This window comes from Ailuropoda melanoleuca, unplaced genomic scaffold (assembly GCF_002007445.2).
Source record: "Ailuropoda melanoleuca isolate Jingjing unplaced genomic scaffold, ASM200744v2 unplaced-scaffold11316, whole genome shotgun sequence".
NCBI classification, from domain to species: domain Eukaryota; kingdom Metazoa; phylum Chordata; class Mammalia; order Carnivora; family Ursidae; genus Ailuropoda; species Ailuropoda melanoleuca.
The window spans coordinates 5,097-16,470 of NW_023179745.1; the positions used below are offsets into that span (position 1 = coordinate 5,097).

Below are 11,374 nucleotides of genomic sequence, written 5' to 3' on the forward strand. Positions count from 1 at the left end.
TAATTGTGATATAAATTATAAGTCAATGACTGTTAAATTTAAAGTGAAGAAAAAGTACTTGCTCAGTAAAAAGTATTCATAAATAACTTACACTAAACTTCTGACACTATGTTAAATGCTACTGATAGTGAGGGGAATAAGTCATTAATCTTTTCGTGGGATATTTGGCCCAGAGGTCCTGACAGTATAACTGGTACATATGCTATGAACTGCTGTATTGTGAAAATTAAGAAGGTCCTTTGATAATGCAAATGAAAGATCTTTTGACTTGATCTAGGGCAAANTAATGCAAATGAAAGATCTTTTGACTTGATCTAGGGCAAACCTGTACCTATTATTTAACTAGTTGATTATCAAAAAATACAAACTAATTAACAACAGATTACACTAACAGATTATCCCTAATTCCTACTAGTATTGATGACTTTCAATACATTTTAAAGTCCAGACTTATGATATTAACAAAGGACTGACTGAAGGAAATTCAATCTTTGCATTCATTTGTATATCCACAATTTAACACTTAAATGAGAAAGAATAATAGAGAACTTTATACCAGGATCACAATGATGTCAACATTGTAACCTTATAAAATTGTATTTACTGGAATTTCTTTTCTTGTTATTTCCTTGATCCTATGAGGTATACTATATGAAACAACTAGAAACATTCATTATTTTTATTATAGAGATGCTACTGGGAATGTCATAAATTATAAAAATGCTTATATTGGTTAGAACTCATGCAAAATGACACCTCTCCCATCTCAATATTAGGAATCTTGGGCCTATCGAGAACAACTTGTTTTGATTAAGTTTTGGTGAAACTTATAGTTTAGAGTTCTTTCTTTTTGTAGCCGAAATGGTTGAAGGAAAATTTAAATCCCACTTGTATCAGTTTTTAAGCAGTATAGCATAAATTATCTTTGAAGTTTTGAGTTTTTATTTAAAAGCCAGTTAGTGGGGTGCCTGGGTGGCTCAGTCAGCTAAGCATCTGCCTTCGGCTCAGGTCATGATCCCAGGGTCCAGGGATTGAGCCCCACATCAGGCTCCCTGCTCAGCAGGAAGTCTGCCTCTCCCTTTCCCTCTGCCCCTCTTCCTCCACCACCAATTGTGCTCTAGTGCTCCCCCTCACTCCCAAATAAATAAATGAATAAAATTTATAAATAAAATAAATTTTATTTTTTAAATTTATTTATTTATATAAAAAATAAATGCCAGTTACTTAGCATATAGTTTAGTATTTATTTCAGGAGTAGAATTTAGTAATTCATCATTTACATATAACACACAGGGCCCATCACAACAATTGCCCTTCTTAATACCCATCTCCCATTTAATCCATTCCCGTGACCACTTCCCTTCTAGCAACCCTCGCTTTGTTCTCTATAGTTAAGAATCTGTTTTATGGTTTGCCTCTCTTTTTTTTTCCCTTATGTTCATCTGTTTCTTTTCTTAAATTCCACATATGAGTGAAATCATGTGGTATAAATTTGTTTGTGAATTTTATAATTAGATTATATTTTCTTGTTCATATTTTGCCTAGGCTCTATTTCTACCAGTTTGTATCTTTTTCTATTTTACCACCAGAATTCTTGCAAACTGTCAATTCAACAGTTAAATGGGTGGCTGGGTAATATATATAAATGATAAGCAGTAAGTAAAAAACAGATTTGAGTTGCCTACAAGATGACTTAGAGAGGCCTCCAAATAAGATGGGAATGAATAGCAGGATGGCTTTAAGTGGATGAAACCCCCTTGAAGAAATGAGCAGTCTAGGGTGGAAGAATAAAAGGATTAAAAATGACTTAAAAAGTATCTCGAGGGGCGCCTGGGTGGCACAGCGGTTAAGCGTCTGCCTTCGGCTCAGGGCACGATCCCGGTGTTATGGGATCGAGCCCCACATCAGGCTCCTCCGCTATGAGCCTGCTTCTTCCTCTCCCACTCCCCCTGCTTGTGTTCCCTCTCTCACTGGCTGTCTCTATCTCTGTCAAATAAACAAATAAAATCTTAAAAAAAAAAAAAGTATCTCGAACATGATCGTGGTCTTTTGTTTATGATCATAGAAATTTTTTTCATTCCTTCCCAATTTATCACCACAGAACCTATGGGAGTCACCTTACAAATACACAAACTCCAAAGTAGTTTAATAATTCTAGATGCCCTCATTCAAAATATGAAAATATGAATGTGCTCTTATCATATACAATTGTTAAAGTTTTACCAAGTTGTAAAGACCTCTATTTATGCTGATATTCACATAAAGTTTTTTTTTCCAAGACCTTCAGATTATTCAGGTTATTTATTTTAATAGTCCATTAATAGTGTACTATTCTCACGATTTTTAATTGTTGTTATTTTGGCATCCAAGGGCATTATTTAGTTTCTAACTGAGTGATATATGAAGGATATGGATCTTGCATAATGGTTAGTTGTTTTGGAAAGGATTTCCCAAAATAAACATGGTCAATAAGAATGCTTCCCTGGGCACTTATAATGGGAAAAAAGACTTAATGGGTACAGAAATGTCTTGAACTAATGAATACAATTAATTTGGGCAATCAGTATTTTCTTCCTCGTGAACTGAGAAATGCAGAAAGACATTCTTAAAAAAGAAAAAAAGAGTGTGAAATATGTGTAGAAAAAAAAAGATAATGTGAAACCAAAAGGTCTGAAGGAATTCAGGTAGTATATCTCACTTGCCTTTCCCTTGGATCCCTTGAAACAATAAGCGTTATAATGGCTCTCTTTTGCATTAAAATTTTTGCATGAAACCCAAAGATTTAAAATTTAAGTGTCACCTGTTTGTGGGTTTTTTTTAAAGTTTCATTTGTTGCTGCCAATTTGTTGTATTATCTGAAAATCTGCTACAGTTCTCCTTTTTGATAGTATTTCTGCCATGCATAGTGACTGGAGAATAGAAGGATAAATATGTGGGTAAAGCACCTAAGTGAACCCCTTCTCCATGTTAGTTACCCTTGATGTTNCCTTGTTGTCCAGCTTCAGGACCTTATACAAGCCCTGCCTGAGCTCCTTGTTCTTGAGTGCATACACCATGGGGTTGAGGGCAGGAGGAATGACATTGTGTAGTACATTGAGTAGAACTGGGATGAGGGGAACCGTCATGGCTGCACTATGGGTGATGGAAATGACAACAATGATAGTGTAAAAGAACAAAATTAGGATGAGGTGAGAAGTGCAGGTACTTAGGGCTTTGGATGCAGCTTCTGCTGAGTTCAGCTTTAGCACCGAGTGAAGAATCAAAGAATATGACAAGAAAATCAAACCCAGGTCACTCCCCATCATCATCCAGGCCAGAAATAGCTGGTAGATGCTGTTGATTGTCCTGTCATCACAGGATAAGCGAGTGACTCCAAGATTAGTACACAGGCAGTGCTCAATTTGGTTCTGTGAGCAGTAGTGCCTCTGTGCAGCCAACACAGGCACTGGGATGGTAGTTAGGGTATTTCTGAGTGCCATGACCACAGTTGTCTTGACAACAAAAGATTCAGTAATTATTGATGGATAGTGTAGAGGTCTGCAAATGGCTACATATCTGTCTATAGCCATGCAGACAAAGATACCTGACTCCATGGTCACAAAGCAATGTACGGCATACATCTGAGCAAAGCACTCAGGGAGACTGATGGCCTTAGCACTGAACCATAAGATGGCCAAAATCTTGGGCATGATGGTGGTGGCCAGTCCCATGTCTACCACAGCCAGGATCCCCAGGAAATAGTACATAGGTTGGCGCAGTGTGGCCTCTTGTTTGATGGTCACCAGGATAAGGATGTTGGCAGTGAGAGCTAAGAGGTAGAGCAGAGCCAGGGGCAGGGAGAGCCAGTGCTGCCAGGCGTGAATGCCTGGGAATCCCATCAGAATGAACTCAGAGACTTGGAACTTAGAGATGTTGGAATTGTGTGAGATCCTGCAACATCCTTTCACTAGGAGAAAAAAATATACTCAAAGTTACTCTCAGATAGTATTTGGTTAATGATTTTGAAGTGGAAGATTCTTCATCTTCATTATTCTGATCTTGCCACTGACATTTATTGGACATTTCTAATGACAGGAACCATGATGCATCTGTGCCCTGGACGTTAGTTTTTCTACCAACGTCCCTCTTTTATCCTTATTCTCACAAAGAATGAAAGATTACATACTTCAAAAAGCAAAACTTTTTGGAAACAGCAAAACAATACAAGCCAAGCTAATTAATAAGAATGTTCTTTGAAGATCATTCTGGTGTCATTACAGACTCAGGCAGGAATAGATAGAAACAGCAACTGCTGTTTCCAAAACGTTTTGGGGATCAAGAAATCTTTCAAAGAGGAAAACAAATGCTCTTGAATATGAAGCATGATTAGGATTCTGACAGATCAGCGATCTGTTCTGTTGTTTGCTCTTTCCTACCCACATCATGCTGGTAATTTTAGCTTTGTGCTTTGGCAACCCTCTGATCTATTTTGTGTCCTCCCACCACCAAACCCAGCTTCAGTTAGTATGTTCTTCAGAAGGACTCAACTCTCTGAAAGGATAGAGAACCATGCCTTAAATCTTCTTAGTCTGACATAATTGGAAAAGTGGCAGGCTTTGTAGGTAAGAAATACATTCGCAGATGGATCAATCTCTTTTTTGTATTCTAACGTCATGGTATTGTAAAAACCTACCGATGTTCTTGAATCAGCCACAATTTAACCATACTGTTAATATTTGGACATTTTGTATTGATATTTGTATTTGCAGTGTCTAGCAAGTCATCATGCAATCATGCACATACTAGGTATCAAAAGATATTTTTGAGTGAATAACAGATTAATGGAAAAAGGAATTAAATTTCCTAATAGACTTTAAGAACTATTATGCTGTAGTCTAAATATTATTTTGAAATAGAATAGATTAGAATAGAAATAGAACTGTGAAGTACTGCTTCAATAGAAGCTTAAAATCATAAAAAAATCCTCTTTCATAAAATAGATAAAGAAAATCCTAAAAAAGCAACGATAAAACAGAGAAAAAAAAATTTTTGGATTGGGCAATAAAGGTCAGTTAAATAAACAATACCATTAATTGGTCATATTACATAGTGATTTTTATATACATATATGTAATTAAAGTATACATATATAATTTACATTTTTAAAAATAGACATATAAAACAATACACAAATTGTGCACAGATGTTTTCAGGAAACAAAATACATGCTAACACATCCAACACATAAGCCAAAACTTTGAAGGAAATATCAATGTCAGACAAAATAGAAAACAAATGCATAAATTTTGGATAAAGATCACTTTTGAGAAACAACAGATGACATACTTGTAGAGTACAATTAGAGTTGGTTGTACCAAGTTATTTCATCACCAGTTTTAATACATTTTCCCATAAGCAAAATAACAGAAAGTACTGAAATTATCTTTTTCACTTTATTAGCACATGTAAACAATTTTAAAAAGAGGAACTTGCTTAAGTATTTCCCAACTTAGTAGCTGATTTTTTTTTTTTTGAGATTTTATTTATTTATTTGAGAGAGAGAAAGAGTGAGAGCCTGAGCAGGGGGAGGGGCAGAGGGAGAGGGAAAAGCAGACTTCCCACTGAGCAGGGAGCCAAGGAGGGGCTCCATCCCAGGACCCTGAGATCCAGACCTGAGCTAAAGGCAGAAACATAAGGGACTGAGCCACCCAGGTGCCCCATTAGCTGATTTTCAATTTCCTGTTTGGCAACACTGGTGTGGACTAAAAACTAATCATTGAAAGACTAACAAAGGCCTTGTAATCTGTGTTATTGACAAAAGAAAAATATGAGTTTACAATATAAGACTCTGTTTCCTTACATACCAATATTGTCATCAAGTTTCTTTTTATCAAGTTTATAAATTTCTACTTAATGTTTGTATACAAGATTTTATTTTTCACTTTTTTTGGATATTATCATTAAGGAATAGAACTGTTACAATTCATATATATGTATATATACATATATATTTACACACACATATAAAAGATAACTGTGAAAATAAGATAAACTTTGAAATATATTATTGATAAAATATTTCACTAGTGTATACAAATTGTTAAAGTTTTTGAAAAAATAGAATCATTCCTCATTTCTCCCTCTCAATTTTTTGATCAGTTGACTCTTGACTCTATGTGTTCACGCAACTGAAGAAAATAGAAAAATTAAGGAAAGCTAGATTGAAAGTAGGAATTATGTCTGAAATTGCTTGTGCTCCATTCTTAAGAATATATCTCCTATATGTGAGAAAAATAACCTAGTCGTGTCCCCCATGTTTCTTTTTGGTAGTTCTAGTGTTGATTGCTAAAACTGGTTTTATTGTTATGAGATGTTATGTTCATCTTCAATACATTTGCAAAACTCTCAAGATCCAGGTTAACACCAAGTAATAGAGTATTAATGACAATTTGTTTCAGGCTTTTTCCAAAACAAACGTAAATGATTTAAATATATTATAATTTAATTTTTCTGCAAAGAAAATGGACTCATGCTATGGGTGGGCAGGTGTATTAAAGTAGTAATATTAACAAAGGGATATCGCCACTTATAATATATAATTTTATATGGTCTGTTGTCTATTCTCTTCGCCAAACCCCATAAAGAGTAAGTTTGTTTTCTCACTAGATTGTCCTCAATGTAAACTCATGTTCTTTCCATATGACAGTGGGTTCCTCCACGTAGGTTTTATTATCTAAAGTGGAGGAAACACAGTCACAAATAAATCTGTCTAGAAATGAAGCAAGTAAATTAGGTTCTCATTGTGAGACAATAGGAGGGCAAGTAAAAAGCAAGAGTGTTCTGACCAGGACTGAGATCTATTCTGTAGCTATTCTATTTTTTCTTGTCATGAAGGTGATTAATATGGGACTTCCAGAAACAATAATTCCTATTTGTTTAGGAAAATAACATAGATTTCATTATCACAATGGAAAGTTACACGAAATTGCCATCTGAGGATTGGGGAAATAAACATTTTCAAGAAAACCCAATCTTTTACAACATTTATGTCATCAAGTGGGTGGATGGACATAAACCTGAATTTCTGAGAATATAATAATCAGTCAACTCATGTGCACTCAAATCCTCTTTCCTTTTTATCAGAGCTTCTCTCCAATTCAACTTAGAATTAACAACAATAACAAAAATCCTATTATTGCTCCCACTTTTTAGTATTCTTTTAATACCTTGGTTTCTGGACAGCAAAATGGTGAACTGAATGCCATCTGGTCCAGGTGTTCAGGGTATTGGTAAAAAATATCACAATTCTATAATATATGTACATGCACAGCCCTAAATCCCTTGATATCTATATTATTTAGCTGAATCTTTAAAGAAAAATGTCTGTTATATATCCCAAGTGGCTATTGTACCACATTAGGGACACAGGTGCTGTTATGAGACTCTAGTCAAACCTTACCTGAGTAGGAAAATGGAAGCTTTAACTTCTTGTCACCTGTAAGATGATACATAAATGAAAATTTTATATGCATGTATCTATATCTGTTTGCTGTGTATGAGAATTATATACGGGGAGGATCAGAATAAATACAGCAACATTTAATGAATGCTACCAGCTTTAATACTGATTGAAGAGTTGTGTTTCTTTCTCTATCAGGCAGGTGAGACACAAGTAGAAAGTACTTACAACGTATCAGAATGTTGCAATCACTCACATACACATTCATTCATATGTTTTTTATTTGACTTTTTAAAAATAAGCTTGATGATGAATTTTATGGCATTGTAGAAATTAAACAAAAGTTTGGGTTAATTAAGCTGATATATTAATTTAGGAATATTTAGGCACCCAGGTGTTTTTTGTTTTTGTTTTTGGAAGATTATTTATTTGAGAGAGAGAAAGAGAGGAAGTGAGCTGGGTGAGAGGCAGAGGGAGAGGGAAAGAAAGAATCCACAAGCAGTCTCCCCACTGAGCACAGAGCCTGAAGTGGGGCTAGGTCCCAGGACCATGAGATCATGACCTGAGCCGAAACCAAGAGTCAGCTGCACAACTGACTGAACCATCCAAGAGCTCCAAGGAACCCAAATTTTGAGATAATAATGATGAAAGTGCTTATAGGGGAAATAACAAAATACGTTATTTTAGTTTTATATTCTTTTAATATATTAATAAAAATACTGCCTGTGTATTTTTATTAATTGGAAAAATAAAAAATGCATTTTGGAGATAATTTGAACTCAAATTAAAAAGAGTACAGGTAACTTCTGATACATTTCTTCACAAACATTTGCTATACACGTTTTTGAAAAAAAACTTAGACAATATAATATTAAAATATAAAGTCTGCAATTTTCAATTGGTGTTGTATAGAAAGCATATCAAAACAAGTTATTCAAAAAATAAGATTATTCAGTAATACACAATTAAGTAAAAGTGTATCATATGTATTACACGATTTCTTTATCCATTTTCCTATTCTTGGATATATATGTTCTTTACATGCAGGAAATGATACAATAAGTATCCATGTAGAGAACACTTTGACAGTGTTTTTAATTTTACTTTATATTTTATTGAGGTGAAAATTCACATACCATAAAATTAAACATTTCACCAATTGAAACATAAATTAAGTGGCTGTGAAACCATCAGCACTATATAATTCTGGAACATTTTCATTACCTCAAAAGGAAACTTCATAAACATTAATCAGTCACTCCCTATTGCCCTGTCTCTCCTGCCCTGGGCAATAAGTAATTTGCTTTCTAATTCAGTAGACTTAGCCAGTTCTGAACACTTCACATAAAATCATACAAGATGTAGATATGAGATGTAGCCTTTTGTGTCTGTCTTTTTCACTTAGCAGAATGTTTTTTAAAGTTCATATCTATAACACCAGGTATAAGTACTTTATATTTAATGGATGATTAATTTTTTTATATGAATATATCTAATTTTCTTTTTCCATTTAAAAGCTGATGGACATTTGAGTTATTTTCAGGTTTTGGCTAATGATGCCATGAACATTCATGTACAAATTTTTAGTGTTATTCCTATTTTCACTTATTTTGGGTATATACTCAGGAGTTGAATTGTTATGTTAAATGGTAATTGTGCTTAACACTTGTTTGCCAGAGCTGTTTTCCATGTTTCTTGTATGATTTTACATTCGCACTGCAAAATACAAGGCCACCACTGTATCCACAAAATCCAATACTTGCTCACTTGATTAAAAAAATGTACAGCTATTTTAGGGGCTATAGGATGTCTTATAACACCACCCATCATCAGGTAAATACAAATCATGATTTTGATTTGAATTTGTCTAATGACTAAGGATGTTGAGCATCTTTCGTGTGGTTTGATGGCCATTACACATCTTCTTTAGAGAAATGTCTATTCAAATCCTTTGCCCATTTAAAAAGATATAAGACACATTAAAAATCAAAAAGACAAATGGCAGGAGTAAGTCCTATGTTATCAGTAAGCAAATTAATGTGCATGGACTAAATGCTCCAATTAAAAAGAAGACATTGGCAGATATCTGCTCTAACCATCGCTAGTCAACATTGTCTAGAAGTTCCAGCCAGGACAACGAGGTAAGGAAATTAGATGCATATTCCACTTGTCCTTCCCTTGGATTCCTTGAGATAACTGGCATCATTAGGTTATGACAAAGATCTTTCCTGAGTACTAAGATGTCAATTATTAGTTTCACCCCCCCTTTTTTTTTGAAGTTTCATTTTCACCACAGATTCCTTATACTAACTAAAAAGTTGCCAGTGTATATGTTCCCTATTTTTTCAGCCATGTGTAATGATTGATGAATATAATGGAAAGATACGTGGGAGAATTATCTAAGTGAGCACATTCTCAGTGTTAGTTACCCTTGTTGTCCAGCTTCAGAACCTTATACAAGCCCTGCCTGAGCTCCTTGTTCTTGAGTGCATACACCATGGGGGAGGGCAGGAGGAATGACATTGTGTAGTACATTGAGTAGAACTGGGATGAGGGGAACCGTCATGGCTGCACTATGGGTGATGGAAATGACAACAATGATAGTGTAAAAGAACAAAATTAGGATGAGGTGAGAAGTGCAGGTACTTAGGGCTTTGGACGCAGCTTCTGCTGAGTTCAGCTTCAGCACTGAGTGAAGTATCAAAACATATGATAAGAAAATCAAACCCAGGTCACTTCCCATCAGTGTCCAGGCCAGAAGTAGCTGGTAGATGCTGTTGATTGTCCTGTCATCACAGGATAAAAGAGTGACTCCGAGATTAGAACACAGGCAGTGCTCAATTTGGTTCTGTGAGCAGTAGTGCCTCTGTGCAGCCAACACAGGCACTGGGATGGTAGTTAGGGTATTTCTGAGTGCCATGAACATAGTTGCCTTGACAACAAAAGAATCAGTAACTATTGAGGGATAGCGTAGTGGTCTGCAAATGGCTACAAATCTGTCTATAGCCATGCAGACAAAGATACCTGACTCCATGCCCACAAAACAATGTATGACATACATCTGAGCAAAGCACTCAGGGAGACTGATGGCCTTAGCACTGAACCATAAGATGGCCAAAATCTTGGGCATGATGGTGGTGGCCAGTCCCATGTCTACCACAGCCAGGATCCCCAGGAAATAGTACATAGGTTGGCGCAGTGTGGCCTCTTGTTTGATGGTCACCAGGATAAGGATGTTGGCAGTGAGAGCTAAGAGGTAGAGCAGAGCCAGGGGCAGGGAGAACCAGTGCTGCCAGGCGTGAATGCCTGGGAATCCCATCAGAATGAACTCAGAGACTTGGAACTTAGAGATGTTGGAATGTGTGAGATCCTGCAACATCCTTCACTAGGAGAAAAAAANCTGGAACATCCTTCACTAGGAGAAAAAACAATATTCAAAGTCACTATGCTTAGCAGACTCTCAAACAGTATTTGGAAAGAAGTTACCATGTTCATGGTTTTGAAATGGAGGGTTCTTCATCTTCATTCTTCTGATTCTGCCACTAACATTTACTGAACATTTCTAGAGAAACGGGAACCATGGTAGCGCATTCTCCATGTTGCCTCAGACATCATCCTAAAACTCCATAAGGCAGGACACATTATTTACACCCTCTCGTAATTGAAGAATTACACATTAGAATTGTCAGGAACTTGATCATTATCTTCCATCTGGTAAATCATGGAACCTGGAGAAAAGAATAATAATCTGACACCACAGCCTGGCCTCTTCAGTTTGGTTATCCTAAGGGGTTGCTTTCGTTAGAGACTGAAGCTTTAGTAGGGGAGTAGAGATGTTTATGCATTGAGACACTAATACTCAGATCAGAATGTAGGTCATTGGAGATAGCATTGTTTTTATTCAAGTCCATGAGAATGTTTGAACTACTCATGAAT

At 35.7% G+C, this 11,374-nt stretch overlaps 2 protein-coding genes across 2 annotated transcripts; both read right to left on the reverse strand.

Annotated features, from left to right (window-relative positions):
* Positions 1-2,975: 2,975 nt before the first annotated feature.
* LOC100484162 (putative olfactory receptor 56B2) lies at positions 2,976-7,511 on the reverse strand (the record flags this gene model as incomplete). The annotated part of the gene is made up of 2 exons (XM_034650117.1): positions 7,439-7,511; positions 2,976-3,946 (listed from the first exon to the last, which is right to left on the reverse strand). Coding segments are annotated over exons 1-2 (1,044 nt in total), but the record flags the coding sequence as incomplete, so codon positions are not given.
* A 2,379-nt stretch (positions 7,512-9,890) lies between these two features.
* LOC105235097 (putative olfactory receptor 56B2) lies at positions 9,891-10,817 on the reverse strand. Its single transcript, XM_011218129.3, has one exon. It carries the CDS (start codon positions 10,815-10,817, stop codon positions 9,891-9,893), a length of 927 nt encoding a protein of 308 aa, XP_011216431.3.
* Between the last annotated feature and the right edge of the window lie 557 nt (positions 10,818-11,374).

Bases quoted from the DNA above. Each gene is read 5' to 3' on its own strand.
- LOC105235097 (XM_011218129.3), bottom strand. From the start codon at position 10,817: ATGTTGCAGGATCTCACACATTCCAACATCTCTAAGTTCCAAGTCTCT.